The 25,846-nt window shown below is 41.3% G+C and overlaps 2 protein-coding genes across 2 annotated transcripts; both read left to right on the forward strand.

Moving 5' to 3' along the window:
- The first annotated feature begins 8,823 nt into the window (after positions 1–8,823).
- On the forward strand, positions 8,824–12,074 carry LOC137531672 (uncharacterized). The gene is made up of 3 exons (XM_068251625.1): positions 8,824–9,013; positions 9,210–9,369; positions 10,773–12,074. The coding sequence occupies exons 1-3, from the start codon at positions 8,833–8,835 to the stop codon at positions 11,734–11,736; spliced, it is 1,305 nt and encodes a 434-aa protein (XP_068107726.1). The 5' UTR covers positions 8,824–8,832; the 3' UTR covers positions 11,737–12,074.
- Positions 12,075–24,569: 12,495 nt separating this feature from the next.
- On the forward strand, positions 24,570–25,523 carry LOC137533483 (olfactory receptor 5V1-like). The gene has a single exon (XM_068254863.1). The coding sequence runs from the start codon at positions 24,570–24,572 to the stop codon at positions 25,521–25,523; it is 954 nt and encodes a 317-aa protein (XP_068110964.1).
- The last annotated feature ends 323 nt before the right edge of the window (positions 25,524–25,846 follow it).

Consider the following 25,846-nt stretch of genomic DNA (forward strand, 5'->3'; position numbering starts at 1 on the left):
GCTTTAATTATACTTAAACCTACCCGCACTGTTCTTGAGCTAATCTGAAGGCCATATAAAGTTTGGAAGTCTCTCTGTAGTCCAATGTGCACCTCAGTACTGACTGCCTCTACTCTGGGATTTTATGCAACTTCACTCGAATTTACTGAGCTCCCATTATTTCTCAAATGATTAAAGGAAAGATCCAGGGTTAAAAAAAAAATCTACTTACCTGGGGCTTCCTCCAGGCCCTGGCAGCCGACCTGAGCCTTCGCCCCAGCTCCACTCCCAGCTGGTGGCCCAGGGTCCCTTCTGTTTCAGATGCTGTCCGGCATCTACTGCCCATGCGCAATTGCATGGCCACGCTGCTTGCGACTGCACTCCTCTAGCCTGGAATGTTGCCATGTGAGCGTGATTGCGAGTGCCGCTCGCGCAACGGTAGGGACCCCGGGCCACCGGCTGGGAGTGGAGTTACGGGCGCAGGTCGGCTGCCAGGGGCTGGAGGAAGCCCCAGGTAAATAGGGCTTTTTTTAAATTTCGCTCGGAACTTCCCTTTAACCACTTAAGGACCACGGCCTTAAACCCCCCCTAGTGACCAGGCCATTTTTTTTACAAAATAGGCCACTGTAGCTTTAAGGCCTCACTGCGGGGTTGTACAACTCAGCACACAAGTGATTCCCCCTCCCTTTTCTTCCCACCAACAGAGCTTTCTTTTGGTGAGCTGCGATTGCTCCCCTAATGTTTATTTTTTTTTACAAATATTTATTGTTTTAAAACAATAAACGACTTATTTTTTTTTTATTATTTTATTAGTTCTCCCTCCCTCCCATAGCCAGCCTTTGACAGCGATCAGCTGTCATAGGCTTCAGCCAATGAGAGCCAATTGCTCTCATGCCTCCCAGGGGGACAGCCGTGTCAAACGGCTGTCCCCAGTACATTGCTGCCATAGATTGCATCGCTGTACAGACTAAATAGATGGTGAAATGCTGTCTAACAGTCTCCTAGCATCGATAGTCGCTGGGAGACTGATAACGGAGCTCCACTCCGTCATCCAAGCAGAGATGCACGCACATTGGCACGCGCAATCTCCTGCAAATCCCCGCCCCAGGAGTTTACGCCAATCAGCGTTAGCTGGTCTTGGGGCTGCCGATCGGCATGACGCAGTGAGCAAGAGGTTGAGGGCCCATTTCCATACCTGCCAACTTTCTGAGATATGAAAGAGTTATGCCTTTAGACATGCCCCTGCTACACCTTCAGTCACACCCCTGACATGCCCCTCAACACGCATACTATCCAGGGCATACCTAGAAATCCCCGGGCCCCCCTGCAAAAAAAATCTGGGCCCCCCCTTCCCTAGGGCCTCAGGGACTTTTGGAGGCCAGGAGGGGTCGCAGCATAAGAGGAGAGTGTGGCAGATGGGTGGGGAGGGGGGACATCTCCTCCCAGCGCTCCCCCTGCAATAATTTGTGGCAGCGGGCAGCAGCGGCAGTGGCGGCAGGCTGAACACATTACCTCCTTCTCGCTGGAGGTCTTCCGTTCTCTAAGAGCAACTTCCTGTTTACACAGGAAGTTGCATGAAGTAGTGTTGTCCGGATCTTTGATCCGAATCTTTGTTGTGAGTCGAATCATCCGGATCATCAAAAATAACGGTTCAGTTCACAAAAGGGGTGGAGCCAGGAGAGGCACGCCCCCCCTCTCAGCAGGGGGGGTCCTGAAGCAGAGCAGAGATGGATCGCTCAGTTGGAGGGGAGACAGCCTTGCAGGGACAGGTAGATGAGAGAGGGGACATGGGTGCCACTGCCAGATATGTGTAGAGCACACGTACTGGCTGTAATGTGCTGCTCATTTTAGGCTGTCTGTTCAGTACTTGTGCATAGTGAACAAATGGGAAAGTTTTGGCTCAGAAGCACAGCTCAGTAACTTTGCAGACAGCGTGCTGGGCTAGAATGACAGGCCAGGCACTGTGATTGCAGTGCAATATGATCCTCCTGCACTCTGCTCTAAACAGCTGCACTTCACTTCTCCCTACATTTATCATGTGTGTTCAAGGTTAGAAAAGGACACATTGGGAAATGCTTTCTTTCACTGTGAGACGTTTGCATTCAAAGTATACAGATGAACATATAGGTGAAATATATTTAAAGCATATGATTACAACATGTGGGTATAATGTGTGCAAAAAAAAAAAAACATTTCTGCTCTCTGCTCACCCCTCTTCGTCCACCTCCTCCCTTCTCTGTCCATCTTCTCCCCTTCTCTGTCTGTCCACCCACCTCCCCTTCTCTGTCCACTGCAGGGAAAGTCCTGCTAGTTATTTCACCCCCAGAATGCTTCCCTAGTAAAATGATTTGAGATTCGGTTCAAAGATCCGGATCTTTTCAATGATCTGATTCGAATCATCCGAATCATTGAAAAGATCCGGACTTCCCATCTCTAGCATGAAGCTCTTAGAGATCGGAAGACCTCCAGCGAAAAGGAGGTAATGTGTTCAGCTTGCCGCCGCTGCTGCCCGCTGCCACCAATGATTGCAGGAGGGGGAGCGCTGAGAGGAGAGCCCGAGGTGAGGGAGGGGGGGATGTCCCCCCTCCCCACCGATCTGCCACACTCTCCTCTTATGCTGCGACCCCCTTCTGCCCCCCAAAAGTCCCTGAGCGGACCCTAGGGGGGGTGACGGCAGGGGTTGCATCCCCTATTGTTATACCAGTACATACTATGAATAATGTATGAGTAAAAGACATAAAATAAGCTATACATCAATTTAGAGGATTGGAATAAAGTTTAGAGTCACATAAATTCATTCTTAGTAGAGAAATAAATATATCTATAGAGATCTGTGCACCAGTCCTGAAAGAAGATAAGAGGGATTTCCTTCCAAAATAGGCATTGTCCATGCGTTTTTCTAGGCAATGCATTTTTCTTCTTACTATGTGATTTTACACAGGGCAATATCCCTTTCTAGTTTTTTCTAGCAAAAAAAGTAAGCATCTAACTGCCCATGCATTTTCCCTTAAAATACATTACAGGTAGTCCCCGTCTTACGAACGCCTGACTTACAAATGACCCACCGATACAAACAGCAGGGATTCTGTGTTTCCATGGGAACAAGTAAAAATTTAAATTGGACTTGTAGTTTTTGAGAAAATCAATTAAAAAAAAATCTAAGAAAAAATGGCTTTTAAACTTGTATAAGCAGGTACAGAGGGCAGAGGTGGCACAGAGGGGAAACTGTAGACACAGGGGGGTACAGAGGAGGTACAGGGGATAGAGATGGCACAGTGATCTGACTTAAGAACAGATTCAGGTTAGGAATGAACCTGTAGTCCCTATCTCATTTGTTAACTGGGGACTACCTGTAAATGGAAAACTGCTGCATGCTGTTTTTTTCACACATGCACATAGGGCTTGATTTACTAAACCGACTAAACCGTGATAACTCAAATATCACACCTTATCAAAGATATCACACCTTATCAAAGATAACAAGCCTTATCAGAGTAGTATAGTAAGTGCTACAAACGTATGCCTGCTAATCGGCAATGGCACTCGCCCTGCCCGGAACCCCCGTGGGTTCGTAGTGCTTGCTATGCAACTCTGATAAGGCATGTTAACCTTGATAAGGTGTGATATCTTTGATAAGGTGTGATAGTAACTTTGATACGGTGTGATAACTTTGATAAGGTGTGATATTTGATTTATTACGGTTTAGTGAATCAAGCCCATAGAGTGAACACTATCCCATATGCTTTCACGTACCATGCATTCTAATGTGAATTTGAATGCGTGAAAAATGCACAAAAATGCATGCAGTGGAAACCTAGAGGCTTGATTTTACACAACTATGATTACGGAAGTGATTGGAACACCTGAATTCACAGTTTTAGAGAGGCTATTTTGTATAGCATTTAGATTACATCAAAAACAGTGTATAAAGAGCTACAAGAAATGAGTTTCCAAGGCCAAGCAGCTGCATCCAAGCCTCAGGGCTGAAGCCCACTAGCTGCCATGTTTATGATCTGGAAATCACTTGCAATTTCCAAATCACAAAGTACCAAGCTTTTAAGTGTAATTCCCGGAGTGTTCGGGATTTAACCCTGCAGATATTGAATGTGATCACTCCTGGATCGCACCCAACATCATGCATGCTCCGCAATCACAACATTGCAGAGGAATTTGTAGGGTTCCACTGTTGCAGCGCCTTTCCGATCACCAGTTATCAGAAAGCATTGCAGAAAATGTTCTGGTGTGTCCCAGTCCTTACATCACCAAGAGCAATGCAAGGCATCAGATGCAGTGGTGGACTCTAGATCAGTGCAGACATGTTCTCTGGAGCGACAAACCACACTTCTCTATCTGGCAAATGTCTATTTCAAGGCAATTTTCAAGTCTGGGTTTGGTTCATGCCAGAAGAACGATGCTTGCCTAAATTAATTGTGGCAAGTTTGGAGAAAGGAATATGGTTGGACTAAATCCCACATTTCCTTTGAAAGGAGCACAAAATGTTTCAGTATAGAAAGACATTTTGAAAAATGTCATGCTCACAGTGGTGTAGCTAGAGATTATGGGGCCCCATAGCAAAACATTCATAGGACCAGCAGATGTAGGCACTTTTGAGTAATGCTGCCTGCCCCTATCCTATGGATAAAAGTTAACTGAGCAATTTACATTCTAATGCAATCTACACTGCATATAGTCCATGGGAACTGAGATAAAGTCAGAGCATGAAGGAAAGCAAGAAAAGTAATAGTGAACACAATGATGTATCACTTGGGCCCCCTCTGCTCCAGGGCCCCATAGCAGCTGCTATGGCTGCTTTGGCTATTGCTACGCCCCTGCATGCTCACAATGTTGCTGGATCAGTTTGTGGATGGCTCCTTCTTGATCCAACACGACCGTGCACCAGTGCACTGGCACAGAAGAGGGGAGATTAGTGTTAGGCACAGGGGAGGGGAGGTTAATTTTAAGCAGAGGATAGGGGTGGTTAGTGTTAAGGCCCATACAGACGTCGGATTTTTCCGAACGACAGGTCGTTTGAACGTCCCGTCATTCAGTTGTCCGCACGCCAAATCGGGCGTGTGTACAGACTGTCGTTCGTGTGATAACTAAGACTGAGTTTGAGCGATCCGCCGGGGGGCGGCAACCACCCGTCCATGGGTGCGGGAGGCCAGCCGCCGAGCTGGAGGGGTAGAGGGCAGGAAGGGAGGATTGGGCCTAGCGGTGGGGAGGGGGGTCGGACCCTCCCTCTTCCTCACCTGGGTCCCCCGATCTGTGCTCCACCTCCAGCTTTAAATTGCTCCGTAGCTGCCTATAGTAAGAGGGACGGGCGGGGACCATTCACCTCTTCCGGTTCCAGCGTGCGCTCCACTGACGTTTCTTCCTGCATTGCCGCCCACTTACAATTCAGTGGGCGGTGTTGCAGGAAGCAACGTCAGGGGAGCGCACGCTGGAACCGGAAGAGGTGAGTGATCCCCGCCCGTCCCTCTTACTATAGGCAGCTACGGAGCTATTTAAAGCTGGAGGTGGAGCGCAGATCGGGGGACCCAGGTGAGGAAGGGGGGGGGGGGGTCCAATTTGGGAACTAGCCAAACCTCTGGCTTTGGCCATAACATATATAACAGTGGTGACTATTCATACGTTTTATTTCATTTTATTTTGCCCAATACAGTAAGTGACATCTTTAAGCTACTAGTTGAGCAAAAAGTAAGCAAAGTATAACAAAAGTATAAGTTTAACAATAGTCTTCTTACCACATGTGCTATTTAATTACATTTTACCAATAAATAAGAAACAAAGATTTGAATTACTTAGTTGTAAAGCTTGACACTACAGCGTACATTTTCTCAAAGCTCCAGAGACCCATTATGACTGGGAATTTCTGGCCTACCTCAGGTCATGTTTTTTTATATACTCATTCCCTGTAGTTTACAATGAAAAGGGAAGTGTATAATATAAAGGTGAACAAACACCACATTCTGGTTTACAGCTAATCAGCAGAAACCTTTTCAGTATAATTGACTCCCATCATGTATCACATCTTTTTTCCTTTTTACAATAAAAAATTATAGACAGAAGAACAAGAAGACATTGCTAAATTCCAAGATATTACACATTTTTTTTTTATCTTCCTCGTTGGTGTACAAAATCCCCTTGGAAAACTTGTGATGATAAAATATAAATCTCTATGTTTAACAGAAAACAGCCTACCATGCTCTATTAGAGCAAGCAAGTCCCCTCCGTACATGTAAGTGACACCACAGCCCAAGCAGAATGACTCTCATTACCACAGTAGACCATGAAAAGTACAGACCTCACTAATCGTGGCAATAAATCAGTCCCTGTTCCTTGGTGAGTGATTTTCGTTGCTAATTGAAAACATGACTCAATATAAGAAATGGACAACATAAAGACGAAAATAATGGGATCAAAATTGTTTAGTTCGTCCCCCATCTTCTTCTGGGTATATTTTCTAAGAATCATCCAAATTTCAAATGATGAGATCTAGCATTACAAAAGTTTGAAAAGTAAAATAATTCAGTCTAATGATATCAATTACTGTGACACATCATCTAATAGTTATTGGCCTCAATTCTGGTAGGGTTGTCAAACAAACTACCTCATGTGAGGTAATTTACCTCATGAGGTAATGACATTTAGCAATTCTGGTAGGTTTTAGTCATGTTTTACCTCATGAGATAAAGTATGAGGTAATTCATGAAATACTTTGCATTAATTTTACCAAAAATAGCTATTCTTAAGGAAATTAGGGGGCATGTTAGCACATAATTTTCCGATCAGTTTGTATGCATTTTGTAGTTTTAGTGGAGTTCCAGTTCAGGCTGTGTAATAGAAAAGAATAGTAGAAATAAAACTCCAAATATTTACTGGATTTTTTTTTATAAGGGATGCCTATAAATATACTTTTCATAGGTTGCTACATAATTAAATACACCTTCCCCCTTCAAAAAAAAAACAACTTTCAAAGACTAACCTAACTTATGGAAGGCAATTTAAGACTACTATTATTTATTTACTGCATGCTTACCATTGAAATACTTCATGTTTTACCTGACTTTATGCATTTACCTTATGTTTTACCTCATGTTTTACCTCATGTTTGGAAATGGAGAAAAATCTTTCAGAATTGCTAAAAAAAAAAAGAGGAAAATACCTTGAGGTATTTTACGTACAAAAACGTATGTACCTCACATAGCTACCAGAGTTGAGGCCATTGAGTTTAATAGAAAAACAATGAATAAAATGCTATATTTATTACCTTTACTACCTAAAATATGCTAATATCCATTTAAAAAGAGAGGTAGTGGTGGACTTACCTCCCCAAAAGTAGACAAAGATTCTGTCAATTGATTTGGTCAACAATTTGCTTTACATGCTCCACAATGCAATTTACAGTGTATAATCTAGTCCCCAGTTGGTGAAGGCGTGTTATCTCCTACTTTCCCTATCTACAGAGAGCAACTTCTTAACCTGAGTGGGGTCAGGTCTAATCTCCCCACCTGCCTATACAGTGGTTGCCTGAGTGGTATCCCTTGTTTGTGAGTATTATTTATACTCCTTAAATGCTTACTTATTACGTTAAACATACTACATTATTGTGGGCTCTCAGTTTCTCCTTTTTCTTTTGTACTATTTGTCAACTAGAATACAACATAAGGAAAAGTGGTTACAACGGTTCAGTCAACCTTGGTCACCTAAGGATGAGAGGGGAGACCCGGAACCCAATGATGCAATATAGCGGATGGTCACTCTCCTGATCATTGTTAAAGTTCTTAAACAATAAAGCTAACAGTTCCAGTGGAGGAGTAAGTAACAGGACAAAATGAATTAGAGGTACTCTTACTTCTTCAGATGAATGACACCAATGTGGTAGGAAAAAAATTACAGGCACAATTGTAAAGATAAAAGCGTATTTCACACGTTTTTAGCCACTTTTTCAGGTGAGTTATAAAAACAAGTGCCATAAATATGACTGTTTGTGGGCACCACTCTAGTGTAGTCAAGTCTCTTGACTAGAGAGGCGCCCCAAACAGCCATATTTAAAGGGAAGCTTACGTAACATGTAACATGATGAGATGGATATGTGTATGTACAGTGCCAAGCAGACAAATAATTATGTTGTGATGCTTTTCTTCTTTTTCTGCCTGAAAGAGTTAATATTCAGCTATACAACTTACAGTTTTTCGTCAGTCAGACTACAATGTCTATCACTGATAAGAAATTACAGCAGCCATAAAATAACTTTGCTCTCAGAAGCCCAGTTCTCTGCCAGGAGAGAATAGATAAAAAAAGGTCAATAGTTCATATATTTGAGCACTATGAGACACAGGACAGACTGTTTCATTGATTTATTTTTGTAAGTTTTTAAATACTGTATAACATAAAACTGTAGGATGTCTAAGTCATTTTTAGGAGTAGAAGGATAGATACAATTGTTTATCTCATCAGTTTGTTTTCACTTTAAGGCACTTATTTTTATAAGGCCTCTTTCACACGAACGTTTATTGCAGGCGTCTGTAAGCGTTCTGAACGCCTATCTGCCTCCCTAATAATAGGAGCGAATGGGGGGTGTTAATTTTTCCTGAACAGTAAGCGTTTGTATGCGGTAGATGAGGTGTGCGGTGATCGTGCGTTTGTAAGCCGCCGCATGTCGCGTCTGGGAGCAGCTACTGCGTACAAACGCTTGGCTGGAGGGGATGCAATCGCCTATGAACGCTTGGCAATGCTACGCTATCGTTTGTCAAGCGTTTGGGGAGTGTCTTGGAGGACTGGAAGTGGCCCATAATGCCTTGAGGTGTTACAGGAAGTGCGCAGTTGGAGTTTGTTGGGACACTGCACAACATGGCTGAGGAGATTGATCCTGTTGCTCTCATTGACCAGGTGGAGCGGCGGCCAGAACTTTGGGATGTCGCATTAGATGATTACCATAATGTTTACAAGAAGAACCGAGCATGGGAAAGTGTGGCGACGTTCTTTTATGAGAAGTATGAAACATTTGATACGCGGAGGAAAGCACGCATATGTAAGTGTTTTTTTACTGTCATATCTCTGGCTGTACTTGGTGTGTGTGTGTGTGTATGTATGTATGTGTGTGTGTGTAGTGTGTGTGTGTGTGGTGACGGTGTGTGTGTGTGTGTGTGTGTAGGGGGGGTGTCTTGTTTCCTTTTGTGTAATTTTGACTTTTTTGTTTGGTTTTGTGTTTTTTTCTGTTCATGTAGTGAAAATGTTAAAAGTCAAATGGAAAAGTCTGCGCGATCGTTTCAAGAAAGATCATGATAAAAGCAAAGAGGAGAGAAGTGGCCAAGGTTTGAAGAAATATCGATTCCACCCTATGTACCAGTCACTCATGTTTCTTGTTCCATCGCTAGAGAAAAGAGTGTAAGTATCTAAAAGTCCTGTGGTGATATTATGTCCAGTATAATGTTGTGAGCGCATGTAATTTTCATTAGGCAAAACATAATGTTTTATTTTTTTTTTGTGGTTCTGGTATGATTGTATGGATTCTTCCACAGTGGCTAACATGTGCATGGTTATGATCCTAATCAATCATTTTGTAATATTTATATGCCATCAATGTCATTAACGATTGGAATTCCCACTTTAAATTTTTCATTAATATTTTTCCATTCTTCATTCTCATTCTCATTCTTCATTCTCATTCTTCATGCTCATTCTCATTCTCATTCTTCATTCTCATTCTTCATTCTCATTCTTCATTCTTCATTCTCATTCTCATTTTTCATGCTCATTCTCATTCTCATTCTTCATTCTTCATTCTCATTCTCATTCTTCATTCTCATTCTTCATTCTTCATTCTCATTCTCATTCTTCATGCTCATTCTCATTCTTCATTCTTCATTCTCATTCTCATTCTTCATTCTCATTCTTCATTCTTCATTCTCATTCTCATTCTTCATGCTCATTCTCATTCTCATTCTTCATTCTTCATTCTCATTCTCATTCTTCATTCTCATTCTTCATTCTCATTCTTCATGCTCATTCTCATTCTCATTCTTCATTCTCATTCTTCATTCTCATTCTTCATGCTCATTCTCATTCTCATTCTTCATTCTCATTCTTCATTCTTCATTCTCATTCTCATTTTTCATGCTCATTCTCATTCTCATTCTTCATTCTTCATTCTCATTCTCATTCTTCATTCTCATTCTTCATTCTTCATTCTCATTCTCATTCTTCATGCTCATTCTCATTCTCATTCTTCATTCTTCATTCTCATTCTCATTCTTCATTCTCATTCTTCATTCTCATTCTTCATGCTCATTCTCATTCTCATTCTTCATTCTCATTCTTCATTCTTCATTCTCATTCTCATTCTTCATTCTCATTCTTCATGCTCATTCTTATTCTCATTCTTCATTCTTCATTCTCATTCTCATTCTTCATTCTCATTCTCATTCTTCATTCTCATTCTTCATGCTCATTCTCATTCTCATTCTCATTCTTCATTCTTCATTCTCATTCTCATTCTTCATTCTCATTCTCATTCTTCATTCTCATTCTTCATGCTCATTCTCATTCTCATTCTTCATTCTTCATTCTCATTCTCATTCTTCATTCTCATTCTCATTCTTCATTCTCATTCTTCATGCTCATTCTCATTCTCATTCTTCATTCTTCATTCTCATTCTCATTCTTCATGCTCATTCACATTCTTCATTATTCTCCCTGATTCCTCTTCCACAGACCGCATTAGGGTGTATCCCTGGTAGCCAGATATCTGAGATTCTAGATAAATATTTTGATCTTATCCTTTATTGTAGTACTTCTGGCAATGTAGAAGATGATGATGATGACGAAGAACCACACCTTGCTTCAGCCAATGACTCAACAGAGTGTGCAGGTGACACAAACACACACAGGGCAGACAGTGATGTTGAATTGGTGATCAATGGGAAACAGTCGTCCTCTGGGGCCCACACATCAAAGCCAATTGGTAAAGTTGGTCGCCCACGACGTCGTAAATTGGTTGAGGAAGATACTGAAATTCTGGATGCCCTTAGTACTATGCGTTCAGACCTAATAGAGACTAATAATGATGCAGATAAAGATGATCCAATTTTGGATTTTCTAAAATCCCTTGCTCCTGACATCAAACTTGTGCCAGCTGAGAAAATGACAAAATTGAAAGTTGAGATAATGAATGTGATTTTGTCTGCTCAAAAAGATACACACAGTGACCAGGGTGCTTGTGATGGTTTTTTTGACACACCATTGAGTATTGTGGCAACTCACGCAAAACCCTTCAATAGTGCCTCATTACCAATGCATGCATCATCCAATTCACAAGCTCGCAACAATAATGATAAAGGCCCCAGCCACATGCCCTTTACTACTCTCAGTTCTACTTCTACTCACTCATCTTCTACATTGTCACATTCTTTGGGTAAACACCAGTACTTGCCTCAACAAACTCCAACTTTGCTGCCACAATACTCATTGCCATATAATCATTCCAACAAGCAGACATACAACAACAGCACAACAAACAACACCACCTCCTTGCACAATATGCCTTCCTTTTCAATGCCATCTTTGTCCTCAACCTCCACATCGTATAGGTTTGTCAAAAGCACACAGAACACATCATATGTTGCGGATCTAGAGGATGTCCATGGCCACTCCCAGCCCCTATTTGATGATGTGCCACACACTAGTCACAGCACTTCAGAGGCAGTGGGATCTAGCTTGCAGACTTTGTCTGCTGCCTCTTCCGCTTTTCAGTAAAATGTGAACAATGTTCATGCTATACTTGTGATGATGGTAACATCACAATGTTCCTATGTTTATGGTTAGAATCTAATTATGAAGGTTATGGTTTTGTTTTGTTGTCTGTTATGGCAGATGTTTGTAGTTGAATGCTTTCGCCTTCCGAACTTGAAGGACAACAAAAGAGGGAGGGATATGGTGTCAGACATATACATTTTATGTCAAATAATACCAGCTGACTGTGTCTACTGGTTATCCTCAGCCTCAAAGACTGCCAGGCCTCGTTTTGTGTTTTTTTTTTGGTAAATGTTCTTTATGCTTGAAGGATGACATTACTTATGTTTTTAAAAAAAATAATGTCCTGTAATCCAAGTGCTATACTGTAAAATGCACAATATATGTCTGGCAACATATTGGACAGATTTCTCTTGTCTTTCCCTCTTGGGTACCATGTGTTTGTAGGTTACCAACAACACAAACACAGGTATAAATGGCACACAATCATTTGATATACATGATGTGTTTGGTGGACAGGGTGTAAGTATAATTATTGATAGGTGCAATAGTGCTGTGTAAGTGATGTTATGTAATGTAGCAATCCAAGCTATTTGATAGTTGCGTGTCTCTCTCTCTCTCTCTCTCTCTCTCTCTCTCTCTTTCAGTATACACGTCTCTATCTTTGTCTCTCTCTCTCTCTCTCTCTCTCTCTCTCTCTCTCGCTCTCTCTCTCTCTCTCTCTCTCTCGCTCTCTGTCTCTCTCTCTCTCTCTCGAGAGAGAGAGAGAGAGAGAGAGAGAGACAGAGAGCGAGAGAGAGAGAGACGAGAGAGAGAGAGAGAGAGAGACAGAGAGAGAGAGAGAGATGTATGGAGAGAGGAGAGAGAGAGAGAGAGACAGAGAGAGAGAGAGAGATGTATGGAGAGAGAGAGAGAGAGAGACAGAGAGAGACAGAGAGAGAGAGAGAGATGTATGGAGAGAGAGAGAGAGAGAGAGAGAGACAGAGAGAGAGAGAGAGATGTATGGAGAGAGAGAGAGAGAGACAGAGAGAGAGAGAGAGATGTATGGAGAGAGAGAGAGAGAGAGAGAGAGAGAGAGAGAGAGACAGAGAGAGAGAGAGAGAGAGATGTATGGAGAGAGAGAGAGAGAGAGAGAGACAGAGAGAGAGAGAGAGATGTATGGAGAGAGAGAGAGAGAGAGAGAGACAGAGAGAGAGAGAGAGATGTATGGAGAGAGAGAGAGAGAGAGTGAGAAGGTGTTTTTCATAGCCGTATTAGAAGGCCACATTATATGAGATTTGTTTTTTTGGAAGCAGCTTCCATAAAGCTAACAATGTTTATAGGTCGGAGTACTCCAGCACAAACTTACATATTTGATATGATAAATATTCTCACGCAAACGTACGGCATTACAGTAAACATTCCAAGCCCTTCGACATGGTGCAAATGCTGACATGCAATTATACATTAGCATGTTCTAAGGATGTGGCGCAATCAAGGATGTCACTACATACAACATCCTTCCTCATCCTGCCATATGTATCCACGAGGCTACATGTACTGTACATGACTTGTGCACAAACACCTAACCAAAGACATTATGAGGTCAATAATGTTGTTGTTATTACTTGACTTCAAGGGCCACTATAAAAAACAAACACAACAAATAGAATACATGTAAACACATACAGCTAAGAAGTGTACATGTTTCGGACTGGCATTTTAAAATAATGGCAGTTATTGAAGCTTACTGTCATTTTCAGTAGGATGTCTAAATATGAGATTCTTGAGGTTTTCCACTACTTCATATCTGCATAAGGCTTTAATAACAAGGATTGGGGTATTTGTAAACACAGCGTCCATGACAAGGATATAGATAAAGTTACAGGCGCATCACCGACCTGTTTAGAAAAATTTATCATCGTTGCCCAGAGCAACTGGCAAGTAGTATGTGCTTTAACATAACCACATTACACACACACCATCCCCCATAAGGATATGCGCAAGGGCAAAACATGTCGTTTAGGGTCAATTTCTACAACCTACTGGTAGTGACAGCAGCATACTTCTGAAAAGCATTGATGCCTAATATGTCACTGAAACATATTCACTTCTTATTTGGGTGTGTTTATGTTAGGTAGCAGAAAGATGCTTACCATGACAGTGGTCCGAGAATATGCTACGTTATGTTTACACTTTTGGCACTGTGGTGAAAAACATACATATCAGTATTGTGATGTTTGCACATAAAAAACCTAAACTTAGGTTGTTGCGTTGGCTTGATATCCAACATAAAGCGATGTTGTCACATTTGTGATTGTGTAGACATTTTGGTTTCATTAGCAGATGCTCCTTTATTTCATTATTATTCGATACTGTAGTTCTCTCAGGAAAAACCAACATGTACATGTTTGATTGTAGTACATTCAAACATATATCACTATAGTTATGTGAGTTTACAGTACAATAACTAAGACAATCCACTGCCCAGTCAGTACATTAAACACTTCTTATTTGTGCACAGTGCTTTTATTACATATAGCATGTCAACACAACTCCAGATGATAGTGATATGGACAGTTCACAAAAGAAGTCGCCACACCATCTCTTCATGTATGGGTGCTTGACGAAGTGACCTGGCCAATGACACATCAATTCAATCCAAGTATCAAAGATCATCAGCACAACAATCTCCAATGCACATACTTTCTATTGTGGCATTTTCCACACGATACACCAACAATTGTTTCGGGGGGCACACAGGGGTCACCTTTATCAAAGCATGTGGTGAACGTAAGCACATGCCTTGATAAAGGGGGACCCGTGTGTCCCCCAAAACAATTGTTGGTGTATCGTGTGGAAACTGCCACAATAGAAAGTATGTGCATTGGAGATTGTTGTGCTGATGATCTTTGATACTTGGATAGTGATATGGAGGCTGCCATCTTTGAATCATTTGCACACATAGCAGTTGCCTGCCACTTATGGTTAATGTGTTTACATATTATTTCCAGGTAACCGGAGACTATGTCCATGCATGCAGCACATCATGTGTCATTATTAATTTATTATGTTTGATCATGAAGTAGTCATATGCTTGGTCGAGGCTTCGACTCACACACGACTACTGCATGAATCTCAACATGACTGGCAGGCAACTGCAATAGTTAGAAATGACAACAATACGTTCTCCTTTATATCCCTCTCACCTGTGGTATCCTTGTACATTACAAGTGTGAGCAATATGGTGAAGGACCTAATAAGGTTAGGTATAGCTCTAACTTACATGCCAGGTGTATGTAATGTGACCTTATACATTTTTTAGACCACAATGTATGTCGGCTGGAAACAGAAGTGACGTTGTTGGGTGCATTACAGTCTGATTGTACATATAAACAAACATGCAGATGATGTAGTGTGTATGGCACTCTTGTCAGATCTACATTAATACATTATCTGCATGCGTGTTGAGGGGTTGTGGGGACAAATGATTCTACAAAGAATATTAGCTGCATAGTAAAGATAATGGTATTGTGTCATAACACATTGAGAGGGCTTCCGGCATATGTCTGACTTGACAATGGTTACTTCAACTCAAACATAAGTGAATATGCTATAGGCTTGCCAATATTACAACCTCACATTACACGGGAAAAAGGATATGTAATGCTAATACGGTACAAATGATGTTCTTGTTATGATAATAGTTTTGCGTACGTTGCACATGCACTTAATAAAGTTTGCCATATCACCGACTGGTCTTTACAGATGTACCTGTCCATATAAGTCACTTGACACCATAGTGCAATACTACCATTCTTGCAGACATATCCAATCTAGGGATGCTCATTCGGATTCCGCGGAAATGCAATTTCCGAAATTCCGATCGGAAATTGCATTTCCGCATTGAAATCCGGAAATCGGTAATGCAAGTGCTGTAGGCGGATTTCCGCCGGAAATCGCGGAAATTTCCGCCGGAAATCGCGGAAATTCCACCCGACTTTAACATCGATTTTCTCAAAAACTATAAGGTCTTTTTGAAAACTTTTTTTTGCATCGTGTTCACAAGATTCGGTTTAATAAACGCTGAAAATTTGGTGTTTCTAGGACTTAAGGGGGATTTTCTATTAACCGCTAAAGTAGGCAGATTTTAACTGTAATGTAAAATGCAGAAAATCTGCATCTGCCTATTTTCTGCATTTTACATTACAGTAAAAATCTGCCGAATTTAGCAGTTAATAGCAAAGCCCCCGTAAGTCCTAGAAACACCACATTTTCAGGGTTTATTAAACAGAACCTTCTGAGCAAGATGCAAAAAAAAGTTTTCAAAAAGACCTTATAGTTTTTGAGAAAATCGATGTTAAAGTTGGGCGGAATTTCCGCGATTTCCGGCGGAAATTCCGCCTTGGAATGCGGAAATTGGTAGCGGAAAGCGGAATCGGTAATCGGTACATGACGGAATGCGGAATTACCACGGAATCAGAATTTGGCATTCCGACCATCCCTAATCCAATCACAGTATGTACTCATGTACTGATATGAATGTAGAGAGGCAATAAATGTGTACATCTTACATGTCATGTCATGTACATTACTGACAATGGGTGCATCAATGCTGTTCAAAGTTTAATTTGTATATTATCACAATATGTTGATGTTATGATCTGATATGTATGTGAACCAAGTGCTTGTTACACTAATAAAAAAGTAACAATCATCATGAGTTTGTGTTTTTGAATTAGACATGTACGAAAATAATGTTTGTGGTATAGTTTCCTATGAAACATCCACACATTTTGTATTAAATAAGTGTGGACGAAGAATGTTTGCACACTATGAACATTGATGTTTTTTATTAAGTATATATATGTTGAAATATGTGTATCTCGAATTCACTACCCATCCTCACTTTCTCCCCCTCTCTCTCATTTTAATTCTCTCTCGTTCTGTAGCATCTCTCACAAACAAAGAGAGAAGCAGAATGAAAGAGACCAACAGGATGTGTTTAATGTAATCCTAAGGAAATAAAGGCCAAATTAAATGCTACTAATATGTTGGCTGCCATATTTGTTGCACTGTAAACAATACCAATTTTTGGGATGAAATGCATAGCAATTGGGTTACAATAGTGTAGGAATCACACCACATACAAGCATGCATCTAATGTAGTGACGTCATACACACATGAGTATGAGATGTATGGTTGTTCAGGATATATGGATATAAATTTTTGGGGATGAGGATCAACTAGATAGGCAGGCAAATGGGAATGATTCTAAGGTAGAACAATTTACAGGCAACACATTTCGGTAACTCCATTTGGCATGACATTGAAAAGTTACGAAGTTTGGGCCTGTTGAAAATGAAATCAATTGATTATATGGAAACTCACAGTACATTTGACACAATGACATCACAAATGCCTTTATTAACAACTTAGCAGAAAACCAGCTCTGCTTGAAACAAATAGAACACAAAATTGAGGGAATGCGTAATAAAGAAAAAGCAATACTAATGGGTGACAAACTGACCATCTTGTGACATAAAAAAAGCCGCGAACTTGTCACGCACATTAGCTGCCTCGACATTGCCACGGACTGCATGACCAGCAAGATCCGGAAGAGTGTCCACCTCCAACAGGTCTTCTGCACGAGGATCCTTGGTGCGCAGGTAATTATGCAACACACATGTTGCTTTGATGACAAAGTCAACATTGTCAGGCTTCAGCTGCATACAAGATCTGAGTACACGCCATTTGTTAGCTAAAATGCCAAATGTACACTCCACATATCTGCAAGCCATTGTGAGCCTAAAGTTGAAAAGCCTTTTTCTGTCATTTAAATCGCGTTTGGGAAACGGTTTTAATAAGTTGACATGTAGGCCAAAAGCCTCATCACTCACTAGCACATGTGGTAGTGCTTCTCCTCCTTCAACAAGGGGCCTTGGCTCGGGAATGTCAAACTGTTGGCTATATAACCTTCGGCCCATTGGTGACAACCGAAACACATTTGCATCTGCTGTGCTCCCATAAGCACCTACGTCGATGGCCAAAAGCTTATAAGTAGTATCGGCAATGGCCATTAAAACAACTGAAAAGAATTTCTTATAATTATAATACAAGGAGCCACTGTTGGGTGGCACCTGAATTTGTAGATGTTTTCCATCCAAGGCGCCAATGCAATTAGGAAATTGAGCATTCTGCCGGAAACCTTCCGCTGCTTCTCTCCACATCTGCATTGTAGGTTGAGGCATAAATAATGGCTGCAGAACATTCCATATTGCCTTGCACGTCTCATGTATGCCTTGAATGGTAGAAATGCCTAGTAAAAAATGATAGTGCAAGGAAGTAAACGAATTCCCTGTGGCAAGATATCTGAAAAACATAACATCCAAAAAATGAAAAATACCTTCTTGGATAGTACATACAAACAAACAGTCATACAAATATTTCTAGTAATACCTGAGGGTCAGTAGAAGACGTTGTGCAGGACATATCATTCTTCGCATGTTGGTTCTCTGATGAGCAATATGAGGTGTCAACAAAACCAATAGTTCATCAAAATTAGGAATTGACATTCTAGTAAAATTAAAAAAAAATTCCGGATTCCTGCGCAAGTCTTCATATAAGACTTTGAAGGCTCCCTTCTTATCCCTCATGGATAACATTGGATGTACCCAAAAACGCCTACCACTCAAAACCCTTTGCCTTCTACGACGTAAAAGGACCCTCAGGGTAAGAATGTGGCAATGCAATAATAGCAGACGAGTACGCCTATTCATTCTAACAAAATGTTTGCCTAATTTTGTGCAGCACAATTCGAGGTAGGCACAAACAGGAAGTAATCTTCAATGTTCTGTGCATTTTCACATCCTTTTGTAGGTGAAGTTCCAAATTCTACACCATTTTTGATCTTTTACTTCCTAAATCACATCAACATTTCCTGTTATGACCACCAATTTCACTTCCAAGTTAAGGTAAACACTTCCAGGTTACTGCCTAAACATGACTTCCTGGTAAAGTTGGTCATTTCCTCTTTGCCAAAGTGAAATTTTTGAAAATTGAAGGTGTTCTCCTTTAACAAAAACGCTTTCGAATGCACCCCAAACGCTTTGTAAACGCAATACACGCGTTAACGCAGCGTTAAACACCCAACCGCAACCGCCTCACAAACACTCATTAAACGCCTATCATGAACGCCAATTATCGCTTACTAACACACATACAAACTTGAGCTGCTTCGATAAGTGCTTACGTAGCAGTAAACGCAATGCTCAACTGCAGCCCGTCTGAAAGAGGCCTAACTCAACTGAAAAAGTATACAGAATTAGTGCAGTACATAATCAATGTCAAAAAGAGAGAATATATACTAAAGGTAAATATGTGGTATAAAAAGCTAAAGCCTGTAACTATATTGCATTGTCAAACATATATGAGAAAAGAACACCACAATTATGGTTGCTTGATGAACACAGAATTCTCAAAGTCACAGGCATTCATTCTGGGATAAGCCCAACTTTGCTGCTGTGAAAGACACTGGCCCTGATTAAATTTTTTCTCCTAAATGTTCTCCTAGGTGTTATATTAACTACCTATCAATTAACCCTTTAGAAGCTAAATACAGTAAAACTTTATTTGGCTGCAGGGCCGAAATTCTCTTTCTGCTGGGGAAGTGTGCCTTCCCCCAGCCTGGCAGGCTCAGCTGGGTATGTGGAGGCAAGGTAGGGGTGGGGCAGCGAGCACTCATACATACCTGTCCGGATGACTGGATCATCTTCTTCTTCCTCTACGGCGTGGTGACGCACTCCTGGCAGGTCTCCTTGATTCCGATCACATGGAATGACATGTGATTGGGATCCAGGAGACCGTGTCAGCTTTACAGCGCCACCCGGTGGTGGAAGAGGGGTGATGGAAGAGTCTCTTTCTTTACCCCTCTTCCACAACCGGGTGGCACTGCACTGCTGACATGGTCTTCTGGATCCCGGTCACATGTAATGTCATGTGATCTGAAGTGACCGGGAGCCATAAAACCTGCCAAGAATACAGAGCCGCCAGTGGAGGAAGAGAAGAAGGCACCCGAAGCAGGTAAATAAAGCTTCTTACTCCCACGCACTCGATTGCCTGCATTTGGCAGCCAAACGAGTTATCCCGTCAGAGGTTTTACGCTGCACAAGGAGCATTAAACAAGGTATATCGTTTGAAGCTGCCATTGGGTTAAGATACCAGCAAGCAAGAAAATATACAAAATAATGTTGACAGTACATTTTCACATACTTTTTAGGTCCTTCTTCAATTGCAGAGTGCTGAAAAATTATTTTATAGAGAAGACATAAAATTATCTTCTAGGAGAAAACTTAGTAGAAAATGTCCCTTTTGGAAAGACTTTCCACAATTTTTTGGAACATGGCTGCACATATTTATCTTGATTAGTATAACGGCATAAGTGAGATCATGTCCTAATATTTGCTGATGGGACATGCAGAAGGTGAGCCAAATCATTCCAATGGTATTTAATAGACTCAGGTTTAAGTTGTGTTTGCCATACTCAAATTCATCAGACTGTCAAAGAGGGAAGTCTAATTCAAGACTCCAAACTAAGGACACAATTCCAGTTATTTCAATGACTCTAAATGGTGCATTGTTCATGTCAGGTAATGCATTACACACCATATTTACACTTTAAAGAAAACCTGTATGTACAAAACACCAACAAATAATCCTATTTCCATGTTTTGCTGCTCTCTGGTGCTTTTTAATCCAGAAAATTCAGTTTAAAAAGTTTGAATGAAGCATCCAAGATGGCCACAACGTCCGAGGCATTGTGGTGGGCATAGCTCACAGACGGGAATGCAGCTGCAGGAGGCAGAGAGTGGAAGTGTTTTCAGCTACAATGCCCCAAAGGTACCCCAAATAAATACAACATAGGTAAACACTGTTTAAAAGAGAACCAGTTTTATTCAAGATTTCAAAATTTTAGTGGCCTATTAACCACTTCCTCGGGTCTATGGATATGCCCCCAGCAACATGTCAGATAAGCCTAAAATACCTCCAGAGAAAAACTGTTAATTATACTCTTGTGTCTTACTTAGCATACTTAATTACAGTCAAAATCAGTTTTATTCAATAGGAACATAAAAAAATGATTTTTGTGGCCTATTAACTGCTTCCTCAGCTTAATAGACATGTCCGGTGAGTCTGGAGTAAAACTGTTGAATATACCCCTTGTGTCTTACTTGGAGGTAAGATAACACTTGCTTACTTTTTAAACAGTTTTTAACGCTTGACCTTCTCTTAGTCCTGGCGATTTAAATCTTTGATTTTTTATACTGGGCTTTAAATGCACTTTAGTACAGGAAGATCAAGTAATACCCAAATTTCCTCCTGAACGTGTTTACTCAAATTTTAGTTTTGGAGCACACACACCTCATAAAGCCTGCAACACCTTGACAAGTATTGCAGTAAAATAGGTGCGGGAACTTAGCCCTGCGACTACTGATCAGACATCTGGGATGCATGGGCTTTTTTTTCCTATACTTCACCACAGTTTTCCATCAGCAGTGAGATTTTGACCCAAGAAGAGAAGAGCTGCCAAGCAGTGACCAACGTCACAGGGGAAGGAGCTTTACCCAAAAAAGAGAGGAACCTGTTACCCAAGCTTCATCTCATCACTAGACCATAGATGGAGGAAGACAATTCAGAGGAGAAGGAGGGGGTGTGATAGGCACAGCCATAGAGGAGAAAGGGGGTTACTCTACGGGCGTCCATTGCTAACACAGGCCATTGCCTGTGGATGAGAGAAACAAGCAGAGGACACTATGGTGCTGCCTTACAAATAGGAGCATAGGTCCGTATCTGCATCATTAGGTATTATGAGTGCTTTAATGTTGAATTGCTTACTAATAACTACTGAATTGCTATACTACTGGATCCACGATACAAGGCAATGGCAGAAGAGTATAGAAAATAAGGAAGGCAAAACATGCCATGGTGAGGAGGTACTTTTAGGGCACATCAGCAGAGCCTTACCTGATGGCAACAGGAATGATCGTAACACCTCACACAGCTTTGAATCCCATATCAGACAAGTAGGAGGCTACAATGATATGACCCCCTCTAAAAGATGACCAACATTTGCATTTGCCAATTTCTGGTGAAGGGAACTTTAGCAACCTACAGAGAGTATAAGATCTTGTCCAGATGCTCTATACTTCCTTAAGCAAAATCTGTATTGAATACACTGCAGTACATCAGTAACATAATTGCCACTGGGGCCAGTGGGACTAAGGATACATAAACATATATATGTAAAGGCCTCAGCCAAGAAGTGGTGTAGGGATGAATGCACATCCCACATCACCACCAGAAATTCAGAACCCTTGGATGGGTCACACAAGTTATTTTGACGGACGTGAGTCCATATGCAATTACATTTTTCTTTTGAGTTTTCTCATAGGAGATAATGATTCATCTTCTCCTTAAAATAACTTTTTGTAATGAATAGCGGAGATGCCGCCGCGCGGTCTGGCGGCGGGGCGGCTGTCTCCGTGTTCAGACCGGCGGTTTCCGCACAGCAGCATGCGTCTGGTTTGCCTGGGCCTTCTAGTGTACACAGATGGAGAGTTACGCACGTGCGCGCTAGAAGACAGGTCCTTTATGCCAGCAGGAGAGGTATCAGCTGATCAGGATGATCAGCTGATTCCAGTGGAACTCCTGATTGGCTGAATGGCTGGGGGTGGCGCTGAGAAGCGCTGTAGTATATATAGATCTTGCTGGTCAGTTGCTGGTTGTCTGCCGTTGCGAATACTTACGTGTGAGCGCTCAGACCTCAGTCAGATCCTACAGTGTGTTAGAACCAGGTGGACCTGGGAATTCACACTTAGCCAGATTACGCTCTTGTTATTTACTGTGTTATACTTTAGACCAGTTCCAGGGTGTTGAGACCAAGGACCTCACACCCAAGCTTAGGATTACTGTGTCATTGCTGTGTTATACCTTAGACCAGTTCCGGGACGTTGAGACCAAGGACCTCACACCCAAGCTTAGGGTAACTGTGTCATTGCTGTGTTATACTTTAGACCAGTTCCAGGGTGTTGAGACCAAGGGCCTCACACCCAAGCATAGGATACTGTGTTATTCCTTAGACTAGTTCCTGGGTGTCGAGACCAAGGACCTCACACCCCAGACTAGGATTGTGCTTTATATCTGTTATGACCATTTGCTCTGTTGACCTCTCTCTTGCTTTCTGATTCGGTACCTCTGCCTATCTGCATACCAGTTGCCAACCTTGCCTGTACCCAGTTACCGAATCAGCCTCCTGTCTTTGTACCTTATCTGCTCGTGTGTTACCGACCTGGCCTGCCCGACCCTTCTGGCTGTCACTCATCCCTCGAGTGTTCAGTCTGTCTGAACTACCCGTGACACTATTCCACCAAGTGTCAGTTAGCTGCAGGGACCTCTTGCTCCTCAGAGAGTCCTTCCTGCAGTGCAGCCAGTGGCCTCTATCCCATAGGAGTCCCCTGGCTGCAGTACAGTCTGATTACCAGTTTACCAGGAAATCACTGGCTGCCAGATTATCTCTATCCCCTCTCTTAAGGAGATAGTGCCTGCACAGCCGAGGGCCATCTGCTCCTCAGGTGGTCTCTGGCCAAAGTTATCTGTGTCTCCCGCCCCACTGGAGGTGTCCAGAGGTTAGTCATACTTGTATTATTGGTGATTCTGCAGATCATCCATAATCAGGTATACATCTGTATTGTTGATGATTCTGCAGATCATCAATAATCAGATTCTCTCTGTGTGCTGACACCGATCGTTACACTTTTCAGCACTTTGCAGTTGAAAAAGTGCAAAAAAGTAGATGAAAAGTGCTAACAAAATTATTCTGAGTATTTTGTTACTTGCTGGTTGCCTTAATTACATTTTATTAACAAAAATATAATCTAGGAGAAAACTCAGGAGAAAAAGTGAATTGCATATGGGCCATCAAATAAAGTAACTGTTTTGGTATATTTGTGGCAACATTTTGTGGGGACCAGGGGGGATAGTCAATGAGATATAAATAATTCAGAGTTGATACAGGATTATGCAGTTTCTGTATGCAATTTTGTGCAGTTTGAAAATGGAGCAATCAAATACTGCCAAGGTGGAATTCAATTGGTTCATTTTCAAGCTGTACACATTTGCATACATGATTATTATTATTATTATTATTATTTAGTATTTATATAGCGCCGACATATTACGCAGCGCTGTACAGGGTATATATATATCTTGTCACTAACTGTCCCTCAAAGGAGCTCACAATCTAATCCCTACCATTGCCATATGTCTATATTATGTGGTGTAAGTACTGTAGTCTAGGGCCAATTTTTTTTTTTTTATTTTAGAGGGAGCCAATTAACTTATCTGTATGTTTTTGGAATGTGGGAGGAAACCGGAGTGCCCGGAGGAAACCCACGCAGACACGGAGAGAACATACAAACTCTTAGCAGATAGTGCCCTGGCTGGGATTCGAACCAGGGACCCAGCGCTGCAAGGCGAGAGAGCTAACCACTACGCCACCGTGCTGCCCATGATCTGCATCATCCAGCATCAACTCTGAATGGTTTGCATCTCACTTATTTTCCACTAAATGAAGAAATGCATTTTAGAAAAAACAATCAGTTTTGTGTTGTAAAAGGAGTGTAGTTACTTTGATTCATACAAACTGAAGTTCAATTAGATAATGATCAAAGTGTTTTTATTTATTCAACATGCTGTAGGGTGTTGGAAAGTGAAGCATGTAATCCTATTTTAATTACTGTACTGCTATGTAAAGGCTCTGTATGTTGAATTACTTGTTTATATATTTCAGGTTAATTTTATGGAATATTCAAATAAAACATCTCCAGTCGTGTTTTATCTGCTTGGGTTATCTACTGACCCTCAACTCCAAGCGGTTGGCTTTCTTATATTCTTACTGATGTATCTCATCACATTATCAGGAAATCTTCTTTTGATCATTGTGGTTAGCATTAACCCAAAGCTAAAGACACCCATGTACTTTTTCTTGGCCAATCTCTCAATCATCGACCTCTGCTTTTCCTCCACCATAGTTCCCATAATCCTCCTAAACACTCTATCCAAATGCAGAGGTATTTCACTCCAGGGATGTGCAACCCAGATGTTCTTCTCCTTAGTTCTTGGGGTAACAGAGTGTCTGCTTCTTGCCATGATGGCATATGATAGATATGTAGCCATCTGTAAACCTTTGCATTACCGCTCCATAATGAGTAAAAACATATGCATTAGTTTAGCATTAATGGCATGGGCCATTGGGTTTGTGAATGCCTCTGTCCATGTTGTTCTCACCTTCCAGCTGCCATTCTGTAAATCCCACCATGTTAACAACTTCTTCTGTGAAGTACCTCCATTCTTGCGCATGTCCTGTAGAGACACAAGGTTCAATGAGTTAGGTATGTTTATCTCAGCCAGTATAATGGTTTTATGTGTTTTTCTGTTGATTCTAGTTTCCTACATTAACATTATCTTCACAATCCTAAAGATCCAATCTTCAGAAGGAAGACATAAAGCTTTCTCCACTTGTGCTTCACATCTCATTGTGGTTTCCCTCTTCTATGGGACTCTTTTGTTCAATTATTTGCAGCCTCGCAAAGATTACTCTGCTGACACAAGCAAGGCGGTATCCATCTTATATACCGTGGTTACTCCAATGTTGAATCCTATCATCTATAGCATACGAAACAAGGATGTTAAGAATTCCATCATAAAGAACGCTACAAAAAAATCCCATCCTACAGAAAGGGCACTGACATAAAAACTGGTACAAATATAAGTCCTAAACTATACTTGCTGTTGATGTCACATCGAGAAGGTTAATAAGAATAGAAAGTAAAAGATACAGTAATATAGACAGTGCTAGATTAATAACATACCTGAATCAGAAATAAAAGAAAAATATATGAACCGATGAAAAACCAACCATAAAATGGTGTTTTACATATTACTTTCTTAGTAGGCTGAAGTGAAATAAAGTACTGTGCACGGCAAAGTAATCTTTGAACAGATGTGCAGTGTATGAGTTTATAATGTGAATAGATTGGGTTGATCTCACACTACATAAATGTTGGTACAATTAAT

Source organism: Hyperolius riggenbachi, chromosome 9 (genome assembly GCF_040937935.1).
Source record: "Hyperolius riggenbachi isolate aHypRig1 chromosome 9, aHypRig1.pri, whole genome shotgun sequence".
Lineage (NCBI taxonomy): Eukaryota > Metazoa > Chordata > Amphibia > Anura > Hyperoliidae > Hyperolius > Hyperolius riggenbachi.

What these genes read in the sequence shown, in the direction of transcription:
- LOC137531672 (XM_068251625.1), top strand. Translation starts at nt 8,833, where the DNA reads ATGGCTGAGGAGATTGATCCTGTTGCTCTCATTGACCAGGTGGAGCGG. An exon ending in GCGGAGGAAAGCACGCATAT is followed by an intron (nt 9,014 to 9,209) that starts GTAAGTGTTTTT and finishes CTGTTCATGTAG; the next exon opens with TGAAAATGTTAAAAGTCAAA. An exon ending in CCATCGCTAGAGAAAAGAGT is followed by an intron (nt 9,370 to 10,772) that starts GTAAGTATCTAA and finishes CCTTTATTGTAG; the next exon opens with TACTTCTGGCAATGTAGAAG.
- LOC137533483 (XM_068254863.1), top strand. Translation starts at nt 24,570, where the DNA reads ATGGAATATTCAAATAAAACATCTCCAGTCGTGTTTTATCTGCTTGGG.